The 21,466-nt window shown below is 48.4% G+C and overlaps 4 protein-coding genes across 4 annotated transcripts; 3 read left to right on the plus strand and 1 right to left on the minus strand.

The window, feature by feature from the left end:
• Positions 1 to 493: 493 nt before the first annotated feature.
• FIESC28_09697 (uncharacterized protein) lies at positions 494 to 1,985 on the plus strand (the record flags this gene model as incomplete). Its single annotated transcript, XM_031163833.1, has 2 exons — positions 494 to 1,712; positions 1,786 to 1,985. 2 exons carry the CDS (start codon positions 494 to 496, stop codon positions 1,983 to 1,985), a joined length of 1,419 nt encoding a protein of 472 aa, XP_031012097.1.
• Positions 1,986 to 2,813: 828 nt separating this feature from the next.
• On the minus strand, positions 2,814 to 7,969 carry FIESC28_09698 (uncharacterized protein; the record flags this gene model as incomplete). The annotated part of the gene is made up of 4 exons (XM_031163834.1): positions 2,814 to 2,870; positions 2,928 to 3,349; positions 3,402 to 7,727; positions 7,780 to 7,969. 4 exons carry the CDS (start codon positions 7,967 to 7,969, stop codon positions 2,814 to 2,816), a joined length of 4,995 nt encoding a protein of 1,664 aa, XP_031012098.1.
• Positions 7,970 to 8,787: 818 nt separating this feature from the next.
• On the plus strand, positions 8,788 to 18,101 carry FIESC28_09699 (uncharacterized protein; the record flags this gene model as incomplete). Its single annotated transcript, XM_031163835.1, has 8 exons — positions 8,788 to 8,827; positions 8,885 to 8,932; positions 8,991 to 9,033; positions 9,083 to 10,495; positions 10,854 to 11,014; positions 11,176 to 15,529; positions 15,577 to 18,017; positions 18,082 to 18,101. 8 exons carry the CDS (start codon positions 8,788 to 8,790, stop codon positions 18,099 to 18,101), a joined length of 8,520 nt encoding a protein of 2,839 aa, XP_031012099.1.
• Positions 18,102 to 18,722: 621 nt separating this feature from the next.
• FIESC28_09700 (uncharacterized protein) lies at positions 18,723 to 21,210 on the plus strand (the record flags this gene model as incomplete). Its single annotated transcript, XM_031163836.1, has 3 exons — positions 18,723 to 19,142; positions 19,193 to 21,102; positions 21,153 to 21,210. The coding sequence occupies 3 exons, from the start codon at positions 18,723 to 18,725 to the stop codon at positions 21,208 to 21,210; spliced, it is 2,388 nt and encodes a 795-aa protein (XP_031012100.1).
• Positions 21,211 to 21,466: the final 256 nt, after the last annotated feature.

Genomic DNA, 21,466 nt, shown 5'->3' on the forward strand with positions numbered 1-21,466 from the left:
AAAAAAAAAAAAAAAAAACAGCCCCGTCCATCATTGTTTTAAATCGCCCAAGTACGGACACTTACTGTAGATTCTCCACGGCTTGCACCGTTTTCCCTCCTCTCGCCCCGTGACGTCCTTTAGTCTAACTCCAACAATGGAGCAGCAAGGTTTCTTGTATATGGACTCTACTTTCTCTCATCTGTTGCAAGGTTAGAATTAAAAGTTCCTCTCTTTCTCCCTTTTGTCTTCTCGGGTTCCTACTTAGGTAATACCTACCTATTCTATCAACATACGCTACTTTCTGGCCTGCCTTGGTACTTGTTCTGTCGCCATCATCAGGCTTCTCCTGCCCTGCAGCTGCGTCCAGTCCAGTTCTGATGCCCCTACGCGTCGCCTTTCATTGGTAACAGCTTTTAAGGCTTGTTTATAACCGATTTAATTAGACAACCCAGACTTGGACTTATTTTGGAATCCGGGAGATACTTTCTACGATTCTCCCATTGCAATCTCCATGTCAACAAGGATCATTTCGCCTCAGGATCTTGCTGCAACTGAGGCTGGATCTTCACCTTCGCGCTCCCAGAGGCCAATTGACTTGGAGGAGATTGATGGAATTGCAGGACAACAAGGTGTTGGCAGTGCCACGATCACTGTCACTGGACAAGACGAAGGAGAAGAAAGTGGTGGTGCTGGCAACCAATACGGCCACATTCGCCCGACAACATCATCTCACTCGCTTCCTTTGCCACCCTTGATTTCCAATGATCGCCGCCTTCATCGAAGCACAAGTCCGACTACGACAACACAACAGCCGGGACCTTCACTTTCCCCTCCTTCTTTAACTCTTTCAGGTATTCAGACGCCGCGTCGAAGAAGGGCAGCCAACTTATCGTCGACAAACCTCGAGCTGCCGCCAATCAATTCTCAGGGAGACGAGCCTTCGGGGCATCACAGTCAAGCGCTCGAGAATTTACTGCCTCCAACCAATTTTGACGACCTTTTCTTAGCCGATCTTGCCAGTGGTGAATTTTCTTCGCCTTCATCGTACCCGTCATTCGGCAATCCGGATTCACAGCCGAGCCAAAGCCAGACTCACCGAGTAAGCCAAGCTTCAGCGCTTCAGGCTTCCACTTCCGCACCGCATCTCGCAGCTGTCAACACTGTCAACAACGCCCCACGCGACCCCTCTGCCGCTCAACACTGCATCTCTAATATCTTGGGCCCCGAACGTAGCACGACTCAACTTTCTTCTTCCACCAACGCAGCTGGCGAATCCCAATCAACCTTACATATCTTCGACTCTTTCGACGATAACGATATTCTCTTTGATAGCCCTGCCAGCTCTTTCTCCGACACCATGCCTCCTACCATCAGACGAACCACCGCAGCAGCGACCTCTCGAACTGGCTTGGCGCCCACGAATAAACGACGACGAACATCTACTGCGGCTGCGAATGGGAATGCGACATCGACGAAGGCACACACAAGACAGAAGAAGACTTCAACAGCCAAGAAAGATGTGGATGTTGATGAACTGTTCTGTTCGAGCCCCCCTCGCAATTTCGTTGATCTCGAAACCAACGAAGAATACGATACCGTCGACTTGACTGGAACCAATGAGATTCCCGAAGATATCAAGACGCTGGAGAAGGATGACCGCATCAAGCTTGCTGCCTTTCAGTGTGTCATTTGCATGGACGACTGCGTTAACCTGACAGTCACGCATTGTGGTAAGTTATCTACAGATATGTCTAGCTATCTCTCTGGCTGCGCCTAGCAATCCACTGACACTTCCATTACTAGGGCATCTTTATTGCGCTTCATGTTTGCACCAATCCCTGAGCGTCGATGCCACCAAAGGGAAGTGTCCCATGTGTCGACAAAAGCTTGATATGAAGTCAAGAGATAGCTACAACAGCAAGACTAAAGGGTACTGGGCTCTCGAGTTGAAGCTCATGACTGCCACGCGCAAAGGAAAACGCAAAGCCAATACCCTATCCTGATATGTCCGGCAGCATCAGATAGCGTCAAAGGTCTCGTTTCTGTCACGAGGTTCCCGAAGAATTTGGCTTCTTTCTCCAGAGTTCTACAGCCTCTTCTGGATTACCCTTCATGCCGCTTAGGCTGGACATACTGGGACATAAAGCTCGGCACGAGTATTGGTGTGCCTTGAACCGTCGTACGTTCTCCTTGCTTACTCTTTTCTTTCTTAGCATAACGGAAGGTGGATCACTTGGGGCGTTGAAACAAAATACCCAGCATTTACATGGATAAGGAGACCACCGAACACATTGATTTAGCGTGCAGCCTCGTCGTTCAGGAAATGGCGCATCCGGGAGTATAGGGAGGGATAAGTATTATGCTGAGACCGTGGAAATGCATACGGATAAACGCAGACGTGCTGTCACTTATTACTTGGGCGAAACGGTACATCGCGCATAGACCTTAGACAATTTCACGATCTATTTTCTTATCTCGGGACAGCGGATCTTCGTCATTGTCCCCAAATACCGAAGATCACCCCAAACCTTTTCCTAGGCCATATTGTGTGTTATAAATCATCATCGCGTGTCTTGTAGGGATTGTTAAAACCATGAGAAAAGGACCACTAAGGAAGTTCCTGGGCTTCAGCCTAATCAACGAGCTGTAAAATGCCTTAATATAACCTCCATTTACTTTTAATTGTCTACTAAAAGGATTGATTATTTATGCCACTCGTACTAAGTAAAACACACAACAGATAATCCATCCCTTCCAGTCAACGCCGCGTAGTTCTACAACTTGTATCCCATCTCAATAGACTACGATCTCCTATTCTTATTGCAGGTGATCTAGTGGAAGAGCCCATGGCTCTGCTGTGTAGGCTCAGGAAGCCCCTCATTTTCAAACTAGAATTTCACAATTAGCCAGCTGGATATGGTATGTGTATCAAAGGGACTCTTTACCTCAAGGAACCGTGTTGCTGCGATTATGACCATTAAACCTTCGGCCAGCTCTTCGATCTTCTCATCCAAACCCTCATCCGCGTTGCCACTTCCGATGCCAGCACTGCGCTTCAGTGTATGTGTGACGAGCATGCGATGGTCGGTAAGGAACCGGCGGCCTTGGACAACATTGTGACTGCCGCGAGAAACAAGCGCGGCACCCACAATGCGAACAACCTGGGCGAGGAGATCGTAGTGTTGCTCAAGGGCGCGCGAATTTGTGCTGTTGATCTGCAGTTCAGGATCTGCACCGAAAAGTCTAGAGATCTCAAGGGCACGGAAGAGGTTGGAATGAAGGATATACTTGGCCCCTGAACGAGTTTGTGCGAGCTCAAGAAGAAGGGCAAGACGTGCGTTTTGATAGTTCTGTTGCTCCGAAGTGCCTATGATCGACGTGTTAGCAACACCTTTGATAGCGGAGTCAATGTAACAAACCTGATGAGAAGACCTCGTGCCATTCTTGCATGATATTGCGCAGCGAATCAACCAAAATTCCAATAAAGTTAAGTCGGTTCAGAGTTTCAACCACATAATCCTCATTCTCCTGGTGGCCCATGCTTATCAGGGCGTTAAGAAGGATGAGCGCCGATGTCTGACACTGCGCTTCGCCGCCATAGGCGTCATCGCAGATGACATTGATTAACCGCTCACCGTACACTTGAATAGTCTTGATGGTCTTCGAGCGGTTAGAAGTGAGTGGCCCTTGATCGGCCATGCCAGTCAAGTAACGATAGCAGATGCCGTAGTAGACAGATCTTAGCTCTGGCGTACCAGCCCACTTGCCAATGGCCTGCAGGCAGATTTGGAAAAGCTGGAAGAGTTTGTCGCTGATCAGGTTGCCGATAGCTGAGCCTTGCTTGTCGTCTGCCGACGCCGAAAGGTCAAGCTTGAAGAGCAGAACCTTGGATAATTTCGCGAGCTCAAAAGCCTCATCTGGTCTTTCTGAAGCAAACGCTTCCAGGCTGGGCAAAATCGATTGCAGAGCCTGCAGGAAGAATGAGATTTGTGCCGAGCCCTTGAAATCATTCGACTCAATCATGACCAGAAGTAGTTTAGTCCACGTCTTTAAAACCTTGAGGCTCTGTGTTGTTAGCTGCTTCTGACGATTAGAAGAAATCAGGTATTCTATTATCATGCTCTCCTCTCTTTCGATGGCAGCAAGATCCTGGGCAGCAACCAAGACTCCCACTCCATGGGTCTCGCCGCGCTTTAGGAGTAGAACCTCTTTGACGCGGTCAAGGTTGTAAATTTGGTTGCCATCGGCATCGTTCTCTAAGCAGCTTGTCAAGTCAAGATCTTGATAGTATTGGAGAGCAGGCAAAGGGACATCCCAGACACCTTCTGGAAGTAGGAAGTCGTAAAGATCAAAAATTGTAGGAATGGGGATAGGAGTATTTCCCTCTCCAATAATCTGACCGTTCAGAGCTTCGAATATACGACGCTTGACGCTTGGCATACGGTTTTGTGCTATGCTGCAAAGTTCCATGGCGATATATTCCAAGCCCATGCTTCGAAGCGACAAGAAATCTATCAAGGCCACAGCCCCGTCTGTGACAGGGAAGTGAACCAGAGCGACATTCTCACCCTCCCAAGGCAAGTCGGGGTTGATGACTGTCTCCCGAAGCAATAGGTGAAAGAGAATCTCATTTTCACGGAGCTCCTCGACTACCACAGGAGCAGATAGGGGGGAGCTCCAAAGAATATGCAAGATACGCATCACTCGTGACTTGATGGCGATAAGCCATTGTCGCATTCCCTGTGCATCGCTGGAGGGAGCTTCTAGTAGCAACCGGAGTATTGTATGGAACAGAGAGGTTCTGGAAGCGAAAGCGCCCGTAGCTTCGACGGAAAGAGAGTCGATGCCACACTTGAAACCAAGCAACAGGTGTGCAATTGTAGGCTTGCGCGGCGTTTCTTGTAAACATTGATACAGAAAGTCGAGAATGTAGATTTTGGTCACATAAGCTGGCGAGTCTGCCTCACGTCCCGTCTCCAGAGGGGTTATCAGCTCTGAGACAAATGACCGGGAGATTGTTTCATGTTCACCATTTGCCTCCAGGGCAACGATAGCCTTGTTGCGATGCATTTGTCGACTAGATCCTGACCAGACAGCAGTGATCTTCGACGAGGATGACATCTTTTCGAGTAGTTTCAGGCATGCAAGGGTCAACTCTGGGTGTCCAATGCCACAGTAGTTACCTAGATCGACAACAAGGTTCAATCGGGTAACCAAACCATCTTCAAATGAAGCGAATGCAGCATTTGCTACAGGTGGTCGGCGTTGATTTGACTGAAGCTTGACGATGGGTCGAACAAGCTCAAGGTATGTGGCTTGGAGATCAAGTACCTTACTGATAACCTCAACGGCGCGCAAGATGCCAAGAATTAGAGGAGAGTCAGGCGAAGCATTTCCAACATCGGAAGGTTCTTGGTGGATAGTGTTGAAAAGAGCTGTCATAACCTTGTCGTTAAACATCCATTCCATCACTCTTGCAAAAGGATGCATTCGCACATAGGTTGCTAGGTCGGTAGTCGCGATAACGCTATCAACATTGATGTTTGTTTCATTCGCCATGATGATGAGGTCCTCGTTGAAGGTGTTTAGGCAGATCAGGATGAATTCCAGGCAGCTAAGACGCAATACCCGGGTCTGGTTAACATCCTGGAGATCATTGGCCTTTGTGGCAAATACTTGGCCCATCACAAAGTCGACGTAAACTTCAATACCGGGCATGCGGGAGGAAGACCCAAGACTCTCAGGGAAAGGGAGCCCATCATTGAGAGGACTACTGTCGGTGGCTGGGGAGACCAGGGAAAGCAGAAGTTGGATAAAGGATTCTGGGTCTTCGAATCCATTGCTTATTTCATCGAAGATGCGCTCCATGAAGACGCTGGGCGACTGTTGCGATTGACGATGAGAAGTGACTGGGTGAAGAAAAAATTCCCCGGTGATCCATTGATCGAGGCAATTCCACATGACAGCACCCTCATGCAGTGACTTGCGTGCCATCAAAGCCCGCAAAGCCATAAAGGTACAGCCGCGTAGTCGGGGAGGAATATTGCTACTAGCGAGCTCGAACAATGTCTCAACAAGATTGTAGTTGGGGTTTTGAAGAAGGAATTGCCGCGTCGTCTCGCTTTCGCTGGCCAGCTTTGACATCAAACGAAGGTAACATTCAAGCATCATGGCCGATTCTGGTTCTGTCTCCGCTTGATCGCTGCTCATCTTTTCATTGCGATAACGTATTGCCTGAGGTGGTGTCGGCTTTTGCCTAATCTTGGCAGAGAAGAAGTCAAGTTCTTTGAAGATTTGGGCCCATGTCAATGACTGCGACTTTCTCATCTTTCCGGACGAATGGTGGCCCTCATCGATCAAAAACTCATGCGCAGCAGAGGCGCATTCTTCATTCTCTGAAATAGCCTGGAGCATTTCGCAAAAAGCCGTAACCAGAGGCGTCGACGCTCTACGAGAGGCCCAGTGCATAAAGCCAGCCAGGTTACTATCGGGATCAGACCAGAAGTTCATGGCAGCGTCGGGTCGTCCCTCGTAAGCATATGCAATGATGAGCAAGAACCTTTCAAGGTCCAAATCCTGCTCGTGTGTCTGACTGGACTGCCGTTGCTCGTCCTCTTCCACGCGAAGCTTTCGTAGCACGTCGGGAAGGTTGGATATAAAGCCATCGACAAACACCTCAAGCTGCAACATAAGGCTCATCTGGAAGAAATCGGCAAAAGGAATAGCATCGGGGGCAAGAGCAGGCGACTTTCGCTGGAGCCACTTGCGCATACCCGCCCTTACAGGGTCGTGCCAATCCGGAGATTTGACATCGGCCGCAATAGAGAGCAGGAAGTCGAAGGATCCGTCCTTTAGAGACTCCAGAAACGCTTTAGATCGCTGTCGGTCCTCCTCGTCCAGATCAGTATTAGGAGGAATTGCTGCCTCGGGGGGGTCATCGACGTAAAATCCACTGTACTCTGCAAGCCACCAAGCCCGAAAAGCGGCTTGCAGCTGTGACAACGGCCATGGAGAGCTGTCTGCAGGGAAGAGCTTACCGTGCAGTTCTCGGGCTTTGATAAGGTCGTGCCCTCCTTCAGCGGACCCGAAGACCGAAATGTATGCTCCTATAGATGGAACGAGATGAACCAGTAAAGCATCGTACCTGTCGACCTTTTGGAGAACAGAAACAAAGTCGAGAAAGTCTTGTGTCGAACCCTGTCTCATTTCAATGCTTCGACAAAGAATCACACCCAGCAACTCATGCTGCTGCATCAAGCTGACTCTGGAGAATTCGATAGTTTCCATCTGCTCGGACACACCGCTCGTGGTAGTCTGGCCAAGGGTCTGAGCTGCAGCAATCTTGTCTCCTATCTTCTGAAGCCACATCTTGATCTCCCTCATCGATGCCATGCACCTGGGTACAATTCGTTTTGTAGCGTCTGCACCCATGCTGGGCTGAAGCAAGCGTTCAGCAACATATAGCTTGACACTTTCGAGCGCTTCTGTATCGGCAAGATCATCGTCGAGACCTTCTAATTCGAGGAGGAGTCGCACGATATCGAGAACATATTTTCGCTGTTGGTGAAATCGGATGATGGCGCACTCGAGGAGCGATCGACCCAATGTGTTTGTGTCTTCTTGCGATTCCAATAGGCATCGTGTAGATTCAAGCTCATCGAGCTCTACTTCGTCGGAGAAAGTAAGAACATCTTGTTGGAAGTTTTCGTTTATCGAGTATTCGTCGCTATCGATGACAACCTTGCCTGGACTTGGTGTTAGATGGGAGATGATTCTTTGCGCCGGCGTATCCCTTACCAGATTTGACAGCATTTCTGTTATCTCCCTTCCTCGCTGGCTTATCCCAGAACTTCCCTAACTCTGTCTCGAAAACTTGAACCAGGAACTCATTGCCCAGTGCCTCTGCGCCTTCGACGCGACCTTCGCGTAATGATAGAAGCCCTTGGTGGAAGGCTTGGAGGGCATCTAAAGCGGTGATCTCAGCCATTTTTGCGGTTCAGGACTATCGCATGTTGATCATAGAGGCAACAGCTAACGAGCAATGCAAGCTGGAAAGATTGCACCGTGGTGCGGGACGTATAGTAAATACTGAATCTTTTTGTCGACTATTGGTAGTGGTCGCGGTTTTGAGATTCTTCAAACCAGCCTTGTTGACTTCCCCAGTTAGAGAGCTCATCGAGCTATTTGATTGGTTAGGGGCACGATTGTTTTAGGCGGTGAGTGGCTTTCTGCCACCTACCTTCAGCTACCAGTAAAGGTAGCTCCCGCCTGCGAAGTGACGGGACAGGCAGGAGCCCACTAAGGTAGGTGTTAGAAGAATTCCTTTGAGGCTTAGGCTACAGAAATAAAGTAGCCTAAGTGGTAGCCTAAGCTGGCATAAGATGACCAAATTATTTCGCCTCTTATGCTCTCGGCCAATTCTTCTGACCCCCTGACGCTTAGCGGTACCTTAATACCTAGCTTCCATTGCACCTGCAGTCAGTACCTACTAATCTACCTAAATATTAGAAGTCGATTCCATGTTCACGTTTATCTTGGGGTGGCTTCAAATCCTTTGACGTTCACTCGATCTACTCTTTCTTTCTTTCTTTCTTTCCTCCTTCTCGTAATACTTCTACTCGTGGTTTTCGCGACCTGGTTGAGCTCAGACCACATATAATCCATCCGCCTTCGTCTCAGTCGCGCTTTCTATCAGTCCCAAACACCATACGCAGATGGCAGCCACTAAGCTTTAATGAAGGAAATAAAGATTCGTGACCATCAACCTACCTACCTACCTAGCCAATCTCACACTCGTAGCCCATGATGGCCTCATCTCATGGCTTCAACGTCATGAATCTGGCGCGTTCGTAACCTATACTATGCCATGGTGTTATTAGTTGCGAAAACTGACAGAATCCAGGAGATGTAAAGTCTGCCGCGGTCAGGGAGCGAGAGAAGGCCGTAGATGGTACGGTGCTTTCCTCTTCTCCATCTGAGTTATCAAGTTTGGCTCACAACTATTACAGAGCTATCTCATCTTCTTAACCCTCGAAATCGATCTACAAATCTGTAAGCACGGAATAACGCCCCCCTTTCAAACCCTCTAACAGTTCACAAGTTCCGACCTTGGCGACAAGAGCTACCATGAAATATTTGAAGCTATCTTCAGTTTTGTGCTTCGAGAGAAGCCACTTCTTTATGATAAGAAGAAATCTCAAGCTACTTTGAATTCTACAGCAGCTCGGTTGTCGAAATGCGCCGATGCCGTGCGCATGGCAGTGGGACGTGGCAACTCCAAGATCGGACGGAAGACACTCCTTGCGATCGTGGATCACATTACTCAAGTCCTCCCTGGACCCAACAGTGATGATTTTGTAACTCCTTTGCTCCAGGACTACATCAAAGCTTTGACCGAGGTACTGTCCAGACCAGCTCACGTGGAGATTCTGGCCAGAAAGGGTGGTCAACCCTGGGAACTCTGTGTTGGCTTCTTCATCGACGTTGCTCAGTATCTGCTTCCCGACGAAGGAGATAACCCGAGTTTGGCATTAGCTCGGGCATCGCCAGCTCTGGCTCGTTCATCACCAGCGCTAGGGTCGGGATATAGTCGATCTGCAGGGCGTTCGACGCCTTCAACGCAAAGCCAAAGGAAAACCGTGCCTGGAGAGGGCGGTCTTCTCAAAGATGTCTTGGAAGGGCTGTATTATCTGATCACAGCTGGTAATGCGCCCTTACTTGGGCAATACAAAGATATCACACCAGTCATACTAAGGGTCTTGAGCCTCAAGCAGCTTAGCCTCGGTTCTCTGCAGACTTTGGCGTTTGCCATTATCAATACCATATTCACCACTACACACGCCGACGACTTGGTTCATGCCAGCTCTGTTGTGCACAGCCTTTTGCCACTTATGAGCTACTGGTGGAGATCCGAGAAAGTATCCCAAGACGAAGTCATCAGAGCACTCAGGATTGAGATCTCCAGAAGCGTTTTCTTGATGCACCTCCATATCGAAAATTTGGTCGTTAACTCCTTAGACGAAACAATCCGCTTAGACCTTGAAGACTTGGCTGAGAATATCTGGTCGGAGTACTCCAAGCGTGGCGAAGCGTTCCGTCTGCAGATGAGTGACATAACTTTCACTCTATCGTCTTTGCCAAAATACGGGTTGCAGCTGAACATCTTCGGTCTTCGCGCACACAATGTATATGGAGAAGGACATTGGGCTATCGTCCAAAACCTGGCATTCCTAGAAGGTATCATGCCTCATTCCAGACCGCAGGCAGATACCACAGAGGAGCATGAGCACCCACGGAAAAGGCGGCGTATTCGGCAAGATATGAGTCGTATCCGGCTCAAACTCAAGACTGTTGAAGTAGCAGTTCGGAGGACTGCCCTGCAGCTAATTCCATTCCTCTTGGCCGGCAACTCTTTGAGTCGCGATGAGCTCCTCGATTTACTGCCCGAATTAGTATATTTAGCAGCTGACAAGAACCATGTCACAGCTTCTTGGGCTCTCATAGCCTCCGCAAGGTAAGAAACAGCTAACAGAGGAATTGGCCCCTAGAGGCATAAGGGACGAAATAATTCAGTCACTTTATGCCCGCTTAGACTAACACTTAGGTTGATTTATTATGGTAGCCTAAGCCTTAGAGGACAATTCTTCTGTTACCCTGAGGAATCACACTACTACCGCATCACTGACACTTCTCAGCTGTATAAGTAATTCGAGAGACTGCCACGATCAGGGAGACATCTGGCGTCAACTGTGGCAGCTTGCTATACGTTCTGTCACTCTTCCGGGAACAAGTCGAGCTGCCTGCGTGCTCCTACACGCCATTCTTGAAACGGATGTTCTACCTTACCATACAATTTCTCAAGACATCAATAGTATGGTCACAACTGCGGATGTCAACGGACCCAGTGTGCTGTGCGACGCCTCCATCAGCTTAATGCTTCATGTTCTCCATTTACGAAACGCTCGAATTCCCAGCGCAAGTCAAAATACCTGTCACCATATCATCCGATGGGTGTTTCTTCGATGGAACCCATGTGAGTCTCTGTCATGTGATTGAAAGCTCGTGTTGACAGATTAATAGATGAATCGGCATTTGCTTCTTACCACTCCCCCCATGTTCAACCTATTCATCTGGTGAATTTAATTCGAGCTTGTTGTGGGATGACTGCATTGAACCTGAACTCACACCAAGCAGCGCCTGGAGGTCCATTGACCGAAACATGGAGCTCATTCAAATATACCGAATCGTTCACTCGGTATATCCTACTTACAAAGGATGCATCCCATGATACGGCTTCCGTTGGGGGCTGCAGCTTTTCAGGACCCAATCTTTCAGCTCCATTGGCTGATTCCAATACACGCTATGCTTCCCAAAAATTGACACTCGAGCTGCTTTACCCTAAGCTGGGTGAACTGACAGATCTCTGCATTTCTTGGACCAAGAGAATGAACGAAGGTGGTATACAAATCTCACTTGATCGTTTTCAAAGTCTTTTATCAGCTTGCTTGAGTGGTACTCTATTGCTTCCTATACTCAATGGCCTCAACTCAACTCAGTCCTTGTCTGTTGAATCTACATTGAAGGAGATTCTAGACAAAGCGTTCAATTCTGCTTTGACATCGGTTGAACCGGCTGCCTTTGTTGATTCGGTCTTGCGAGCCGTTCGAACTGTGATGCCAGATCTAACAACTTCAAGTCTGAATCAAATGCTAGCAAACAACCAATGCCTGCTTCACTTGTTTGGAAGGATATGCAAGTCCGTTGAGGAGCAAAAAGAGCAAACAACCCTTGACAGCAATATCGATCTGATGGATATCGATGAGGATTTCGATTCCCAAAACAGCAGGGCAAGCTCAGTACATGCGCCAGTGGCAGTCCCACGCTTTGTTATCCAGATGAAATTGGACACGCGGGCTTTTTATACAGAAACAAGGGCTCGGCTTCGATTACTGTCCATTTTGGATGACGATATTGGGCAGATTGGTCTGATTCCCGACGCATACGTAGAGCACCTTATTGACATGCCTGATGAAGACTTGTTGATGTGTCGGAATCTGTTGCTTGAAGTCTTCGGCTCTGATCTCATCGTCACACCAGAGAACACCTTGTCAATCATTGAAAGACTTGGACAATACGTTGGTATGCTTGAATATCAGTGTGCTGAAGTTGCTCTGAGCACTTGTATTGGTGTGATCGATGGACTGCATCCTGTTTGGCTGAACGATAAGAGTCATCTCTCTGAGCGAGTGGGCGATCTCTACTATCACTTCATTAAGGTCTGCTTAACCTCGAACATCCTTTCGCCTGGAGCGCAAACATCAATGGTACAGCTCCTGTTTTCATTGTTACGGACCAACACAGATTACGGTAGAGACCAAGGCCTCGATTCACCACGCACCTGTCTACTCTATATCCTGAAAAACGGACCTATGTCTGTCAAATACGCCATCTCACAAAGGATTGCCGATGTTTTTGACTTGTTTGTTCTTAAGCTTCATGATGAAGTATTCGTGGACGTCCTGGACAGTTTGCCCACGGACCCGCTTGACACTACTGGTATTGCGTTTCGTCTACTGGTACTGTCGAACCTTGCCTGCAGATGGTCAACCTTGCTTCGGAGGTGTACCTATCACATATTCGAAACTCCAGGAAAGATCCCAGTCTCAACAGACTATGCGACTCGGTGCTTGGTCAACGTATCAAGAACGCTGAAGTTGGACTCGCCCAAAGCCTTGTTCAGGTTGTTTGCTCGGCAGCTTTTATACACCTGGCTGGAATGTGACCCAATTGAAGATGTTCCATTTTCGATTTTTGGTTTCAAGACACTTGGAGATCTTCTTAAATCTGCCCAGTCTGAAGCTATTGGATTAACTGTGATGCGTGGTCAGGGCGAGGCGTTTGCTGAAGTTTGCCGCCTCCTGGGTAGTTCTGAAAGCAACCTTGTTCGTGAAAATTTCACCACCGCTGTTGCTTACAGCATGATCTTTGGAGATTCGAATGGAGGCGATGACAAGGAACGTGGCGAGGCTCATATTAAGAAGTTACTCGGACGCACGGCTTACATGGAGTTGGTATACATCAATTTCATAGACATCGCAGCACTATTCTTCGACCTCATCGACCAAGAAAATTCTTTGGAAAGGGTCTTTGCCAGATTCAAACTCGATTACGCTGGCGAGATTCTGAGCGCTATAAAGGCTATCTCTCACTCTCCTGCCGAGCTGCCAGCTAACCAACAGCCAATGTTCAAGGCCAAATACCTTATCAATGAGCTTCACAGACTCTGTCAAAATACCGAATTCCAGTTCCATGACTTGTGGACACCTCCAGTGGTCGTCTCCATTGCTCGCAAACTTCTCAATACTGTACATACGGCTTTGGGGCCTTTGCATGCTTGTTCTGTTCTCCGGAAAGTACGAGTTCTAATCTCTCTTGCTGGCTCAGTGGCTTTGGACTCATACCCTTTGGAAATGCTGCTCAACGCTACCCGCAGCTTCATCACCGATTCTGAGTGTGCAGACGATGCCCTGGGGATCAGCCAGTATCTTCTGGCCGAAGGGGCCAGGCATCTTAGCAATGTCCCGTCATTTCTTGCCGGATATGCTTTGTCGACCTTGGCATCTCTTCGAGTGTTCCTAGAGTCAAGCCAGTCCAGCACGACTCAGGAAAGCCAGTTCAAGGCGACAATGAGCAAAGCGGAAAAGTTCCACGGATGGTTCAGCAAATATCTTGAGGACTATGAATCACATATGTTCAAGACCATCGAGCAGAGGAACGCTTTCAAATCGATCACTCAGTCTGCTGCTCGTATTCGATCATCAGGTAATGCCGAGCGGGGTACTGCAGAGAGCAAATTACTGTTGGACATTCTAGCGGACGGAGGCGCGGAGAATCAGCTATTAAACGACTCTTCTCGCCAACTTGCTCTTGGTCTTCTTTGCGGCGACTTTAGCATCCCCGACACGATCAAGGATGGTATCATCGAGTCTGACGAAGATGCTTTGAAACACTCGACTGCTGTATGGAAGAGTTGCGACACTGAGAATCTTAGCAAAGAGTATCTTGCGTGGGCGGGTCGAGTTGTCGGGCGAGCATTCTCGGCGTCGGGAGAGATCCCAACCGACGTCCTACGTGAAACCTTTCTATCGCGGTACCAGCAAATGGCTCCAGGGTCCAACGGCTCCGAGATGGGCATACTATACCTTCTTCAGGACCTTACCTCGAGCCCTGACTCTGTTACCGCCGGCTTGGCTGAAGCGGCTCTTAGATCCATTGTTTCAGATGCCAACATGCTGGATGATGAGCCTCTGACCGTGGCTTGCCAAAAGAGCCTGACGGAGTCGCTCTTGGTGACATCTCAATGGGGTGCGCATAGATCGCCTCCATCTGATAAATGCTCTGCTACACCTACATCTTCGCCAGCTCAACAAGATGTTTGGTCTGCAGATATCACTTCGAAGGACTGGCTGCTGGGTCTGAGCGCTCATCTTGCTCGATGTATCCCTGACTCGATTATTCTTTCGGTTCTTGCCCCCATTCTCGCCAGGGTCGAGCACTTTGCAGAGAGCGCCTTCCCTTTTGTTGTTCATCTTGCACTTTATTTCCCAATTAATCAGCAACACTCCCCTAAGCGCCAGCTATCTGTGGCAATCAAAAACTGGCTTCAGAATACGGATACAGCAGCCAAGGAGAACCTGAAACTGCTTATCAATATGCTACTATACCTAAGGACACAGCAATACCCGAAAGAGTCATCGATAGCTGACAGATCACATTGGCTAGAAGTTGACTCTGCTTTGGTCGCTGCCACAGCATCACGCTGCGGCATGTTCAAGACGTCTTTGCTCTTCGCAGAATATGTCTCGCCTGAAACCTCACGTTCTTCAAGAAGATCTTCTGCAGCAGTGAAGGAGGTGGATATGAGCGAAACTCTTCTGTCGATTTTCGAGAACATTGATGACCCGGACGCATACTATGGTCTACCAGAAGAGCCCAGTCTATCAAAGGTTCTTTCTCGTGTGGAGTACGAGAACGATGGTCCCAGAAGTCTTGTATTCCGGGGCGCCAAGTATGATAGCGATATTCGTCTCGGAAATCCTATGGCCCAGTCAGACGGGCAGGCTTTGGTTAGAGCACTGGGTACACTTGGCTTGTCGGGACTCTCGAACTGGTTTCTCCAGACACAGGATAATGTGGAACAGACTCCAGCTGCTCTGGAGGATACCTTCAACACAGCCAGGAAACTGGAGATTTGGAATCTACCTGCGCCTTCCAGCGACCATCACGCAGTCACGGTATACAAGGCGTATCAAAGTATTCATCAAGCAACAGATATTGATAACGTCAGAACTGCTCTGCATGATGGTTTCAGTCGCACAATGAGTAGCCTGGCGGCCCACGGTCTCAATGCTACAGCCATCAGGAAGCGTCTGGGAGCCCTAGCCTCTTTGACAGAGCTTGATGATGTCCTTGGTGTCACCGATATCACGGAGATGGACACTCTTATCGAAAAGTTCAAAAACCGAAGCGATTGGATGAGAAGCGGATTGTAAGCATTATCACTCGTCGGCGCAGCATCTTGTTAACCATTGCTAGATATGGGAGCGTTAGCCAGATCCTTTCTTGCCGTAGCACTACGATGAGCATGATCAGCCGGCAAAACGCTTTACAAACAAGCATCAAGCTCTCCGTAGCTACTGCAAGGCAGATGGAGGTTGAGGCAATGATCACCGCCTCTCAGATTTATCGCTACCACCAAGCAACACAGGAGAGTGTCAACATCTCCACTAGATTCACTGACCTAATACCATCCTGTGCGGCACTTGACCTTCATGTCGATGCAGCTGTTAATATTGAAACTGCCAACTCCCTCTGGGACTATGGAGAGATGAGCACCTCCATTCGTATGCTCCAGCGCATCGACAATGATTCTATCCTTCAGAAGCAAACCTTGCCGGTCAGTCGGTCTGACTTGCTTTCGAAAATTGGTTATCAGGTGTCTGTTGCACGTCTTGAAAAGCCTCATGATATCCAAAAGAACTATCTGGAGCCTGCGCTGAAGGAGCTCAAAGGTAAGGGTCAAGGCCGCCAAGCGGGCTCGGTATTCCACCAGTTCGCCATGTTCTGTGACCAGCAACTACAAGATCCGGATGGGTTGGAAGACTTGACACGACTGCAGAATTTAAAGAAAGCAAAAAGTGATGAGGTATCGGAACTGAAAACTCTCATCGGTAGCACCAGGGACACTCAGCTGAAGACCAGATACTCGCATGTTCTAAACAAGGAAAAGCAATGGCTCGATCTAGATGAACAAGAGCTACGAAGAGTTGAACAGACACGCAGCGAGTTTGTGCGCCTGAGTCTCGAGAACTATCTTTTATCGCTAATCGCATCTGATGAACACAACAACGATGCACTCCGTTTCACGGCTCTTTGGCTAGAGCGATCGGAAGAGGAAAATACGAACAAAGCAGTTATGAGGCATCTATCGGAGGTACCAACCCGAAAGTTCGCTGGACTCACCAACCAGTTAACATCACGACTCCAAGACCATGGCACCACGTTCCAGAAACTGCTATTAGAGTTGGTCTATAAAATCTGCGTGGACCATCCCTACCATGGCATGTATCAAATTTGGTCAGGAACGAAGGCAAAGGCGCAGCAAAAAGACGACGTCGCCGTCTTGCGTGTCAGGGCAACAGACCGAGTTGCCAAACGCCTGGCCGAGACGCAATCTGTAGCCAACATTTGGCTTTCGATCGACAAGACGAGCAAATACTACCATGCCCTCGCCATGGACCGGAACCCAAACAAATACAAGTCAGGTGCAAAAATTCCACTCAGAGACTCTACCCCCGGCCACAATCTTGTCAACTGTCTTGCCAAGTATCGGATCCCTTCCCCAACTATGCACGTCGAACTCTCCGCAACAAAGGACTACTCAAAGGTACCGATCATCTCGAAACTAGAACCCACCATGACCATTGCTTCGGGTGTGAGCGCGCCCAAGATCATCACAGCTATTGGAAGTGATGGAGTACGCTACAAGCAGCTTGTCAAAGGAGGGCATGACGACTTACGACAAGACGCCATCATGGAACAAGTCTTTTCGGCAGTATCGTCTCTGCTGAAGCTTCATAGGACGACTCAGCAGCGGAATCTCGGCATCAGGACTTACAAAGTACTTCCACTCACGGCGTCATCTGGCTTGATTGAATTTGTGCCCAACACAATCCCCCTTCATGAGTTCCTGATGCCTGCGCATGAAAGATACTATCCAAAAGACCTGAAGGGCTCACAATGTCGTAAGGAAATCTTTGGGGTCCAAAACAGAACGGTAGACACCCGTGTTACTACCTATCGCAAGGTCACCGAGAAGTTCCATCCAGTCATGAGGTATTTTTTCATGGAAAATTTCATGGATCCCGATGAGTGGTTCCTCAAGAGATTGGCATACACAAGAAGTACTGCAGCTATATCGATGCTTGGACACGTCCTCGGCCTGGGTGATCGACATGGGCACAACATCCTTCTGGACCACAAAACTGGAGAGGTAGTTCACATCGATTTGGGCGTAGCGTTCGAAGCAGGTCGTATTTTACCCGTGCCCGAACTGGTGCCGTTCCGCCTTACGAGAGACATCGTGGATGGAATGGGCATCACGAAAACAGAGGGAGTCTTCCGTCGATGTTGTGAGTTCACCTTGGGCGCTCTCAGGGAAGAGCAGTACTCCATCATGACAATCCTGGATGTGTTACGCTTTGACCCCTTGTACACATGGTCGATCTCACCCCTCAGACTCGCCAAGCTTCAAAAAGCAAGACATAGTGATGACAGCCTCATGGACGACGAACAAAGTGAAGCCGAGACGAAGAAGGGCAAAAAGGCTGCAGGCCATGTCAATGAGCCTTCTGAAGCCGATCGTGCTTTGGAGATTGTGAGAAAGAAGCTGTCCAAAACATTGAGTGTAACTGCTACAGTCAACGATTTGATAAACCAGGCAACCGATGAGCGTAACCTGGCAGTCTTGTATTCTGGTAAGTCGACAATTAATTATCATACAATTCTGTATGATATTCTGATACTAACATGTTGGTATAGGATGGGCAGCATATGCCTGAGTGGCGACTTGGAAGGAGCATGGCTAGATATTGTAGAAGGGATGGGTTAATACGATACTGTAAACTACTTTTAGGTTGATCATGGTTAAGAACCAGTCATTCTAATGGTCATCATGAGTTGCTTTATTGTTTTTGTCGCTTACAAACCGATGACGCCGGGGATATGTAGCTATGTTGCACTAGACTTAGATAGCCCCAGATTCCGTTATCTTATCATTCAAGTGCGCAATACCCACCTCAGCTCCATATTAAAGCTACTTACTATCTTTATGTTCTCTTTGCCATCTTCAACCTCTTGAGAAGCGTCTTCATACATCTTCAATAAATCATTTTAATTATCTCTGGTCAGACTGGAATACTGCGATAACATCCGTTTCTCCGCTTTAGTCTATCAAACGCGCAGTGAATTGTTTTGATTGTTCAACGAGCCGAGACCGCAACAGCTCTATCCACGGTTGTTCGTCTTGAGCTTGGTGCTTTCAAGATTGTATTGCTTGGTCCCGCTCTATGCAACCTTTGCCGTCAGAATCGACTTCTCCCTCCCGGCGTAGGCCGCGCTTAGACTCGTCATCCTCGGCGTCATCTCCCTTTGCCACTTCCTCGAAGCGAGCGCGATTCGAAATGACCACCGCCAAAGCGCGGGGCAAGCTGCCCGAGACCATCGACTTAACGCAGCAGCCCTCTGCTTTCAAGCCCTATGCTGGTGCCAAGAAACTCGTCATCAAGAACTTACGAGCACCCACGAATCGAGACAACCAAGTAGCCGAGTACTACAAGCGGACAGAGAAGGAGCTTGACGGTGCTTTGGAGGCTATCTTCGAGGGGAGGACGCCTGATGTTCCTCTCGAGAGGCTTTACAGAGGTGTCGAGGATGTTTGTCGCAAGGGTGATCCGGCCAAGGTCTACCAGATGCTTAATGATAGAGTCGATGTGCATCTGCAACGCACTGTCCTACCAAGGATCCAGAAGAACAGGCGAGCTTCCAATCTTGACACACTGAAGAGCTCTCTTGAAGAATGGAAGACCTGGAATAAGCAAACAGTATGTTTTTGTGTCTACGCGATATCGAGACGCTAATTGATTGCCATTAGATATTGATCAGATCGACTTTCAGCTTTCTTGACCGAACATACTTATTACGAGAGAACTACCCATCCATAAACGATATGGCCATTGGCCAGTTCCGGAAAATGGCGTTCCCTTCTCAAATACATTCATACAAGAACTCGGTTGGCGTGAAAGTCATCGCCGGTATCTGCGAATTGGTCGAAAACGACCGGAGGGGCAATGGCCAGATTGAGCCAGCATTGCTCAAGGATTCTATCATGATGCTGTATGTCTTGGGCGTCTATGTCAAGCACTTTGAGCCCTTCTTTCTAGAGCAATCTGAAGGGTATTTCAAAGAATTCGGTGAGGCTTGGAGCACCTCCAGCCTTAAAGATTATATCCTGGTTTGCGAGAAGCTTCTGAAAAAGGAAGATTATCGCTGTATTCAGTTCAATCTCGACAGCACTACTGAGAAGCAACTCATGGATTCCGCTCATACGCTCCTAATTGGCAATTATTCAGAAAAGCTGTTGAATGGCGGCAACCTAGGGAAGCTTTTAGCCGATAGAGAAGTTGAATCCATGAAGGCTTTATACGATTTGCTGCGGCTGTCAGGCATCCAGAAGAAGATGAAAGCTCCATGGGGCGAGTACATCAGGGGGGCAGGGGCAAACATCATCAGCGATAAAGAGAAGGGTGACGAAATGGTCTTGCGCTTGTTAGAACTGCGACGTTCACTTGACCTGATGATCCGAGACGCCTTCAACAAAGACGAGGATTTCCTTTGGGCCATGAGAGAATCATTCGGCAAATTCATGAACGATAGAAAGGTCGCATCTTGCTGGGAAACAGGGACATCCAAGATTGGTGAGATGATCGCCAAGTACATCGATATGCTTTTACGAGGCGGTCTGAAATCGTTGCCCAAAGAGCTCTTGTCTGATTTGAAGGATCGCGAGAAAGCGCAGAAAGAAGGTCAGGCCAGCACTGGCGACGAGGACGCTGAGCTTGACAGGCAACTTGACCAAGCACTCGAGCTTTTCCGATTCATTGAGGGCAAAGATGCGTTTGAAGCCTTTTACAAGAAAGATTTGGCTCGGAGATTGCTCATGAGTCGAAGCGCAAGCCAGGACGCTGAGCGAAACATGCTTACCAAACTCAGGGGCGAGTGCGGTGCCAACTTTACGCAGAACTTGGAGCAAATGTTCAAAGACCAAGAGTTAGGCAAAGATGAGATGGAGTCTTATAAGCAATGGTGCCAAGGCAGCGCTGATCGCAAGGCCCCTCTGGATCTTTCGGTCATGATACTTTCGGCTGCTGCTTGGCCAACATATCCCGACGTTCGTCTCAATTTGCCTGACGAGGTTGCTACTCAGATTGAGAGATTCGACAAGTACTACAAGAATAAGCATACGGGTCGTGTGTTGACATGGAAGCATTCCTTGGCTCATTGCTCTATCAAGGCCACTTTCGCCAAGGGTACCAAGGAACTTCTTGTGTCAGCTTACCAGGCTGTCGTTCTTATGATGTTCAACAGTGTACTGGACGACGGCTTCTTGGTCTACGAGCAGATTGCCACAGGAACCGGTCTTCAAGGTGGGGACCTCAATCGCACTCTTCAGTCGCTTGCCTGTGGTAAGGCGAGAGTGCTAACTAAGCACCCGAAGGGTCGGGACGTCAAGCCTACGGACAGTTTTACATTCAACAAGGCTTTCACGGATCCTAAATACCGAGTTAAGATCAACCAAATCCAGCTTAAGGAGACTAAAGAAGAAAACAAGGCAACACACGAGAGGATCGTGCAAGACCGACGATTTGAGACGCAGGCTGCTATCGTGCGGATAATGAAGAGTCGAAAAAGTATGGGACATTCGGAGCTGGTGGCAGAGGTTATCAACTTGACCAGAAAGAGGGGCAGCATTGATACCTCGGCGATCAAAAAGGAGATTGAAAGGTATGTGAAGCAGTGCATTGGCGTCTTTTCAGTACTAACTCGGGTTGCAGTCTAATTGAGAAGGATTATATCGAACGAGAGGGCAATGCATACGTGTACCTGGCATAAGAGAACAGCAGTTATGATTAATGGTAGCTCAATGAGAAGAAAAGAATCGGAAATGGACCTCTAAGATAAACATTGACGTGAATAATATTGTTTCATTTACCATGCGACGTTGGTTATTCTACTGCAGCAAAAGACAAGGCTGGAAGATTTGGAAATCGAACACTCGACAAAAAAGAAGCGAAGTTTAGGGAGGGGGCCATGGGGGACAAGGTTTGTAATGGTAAAATTAAGCTACTGAGCTACTTCGCTGAAGGAC

The sequence above is a fragment of the Fusarium coffeatum genome (genome assembly GCF_003316985.1).
Source record: "Fusarium coffeatum strain FIESC_28 chromosome Unknown BRIP53273_contig_259, whole genome shotgun sequence".
NCBI lineage: Eukaryota > Fungi > Ascomycota > Sordariomycetes > Hypocreales > Nectriaceae > Fusarium > Fusarium coffeatum.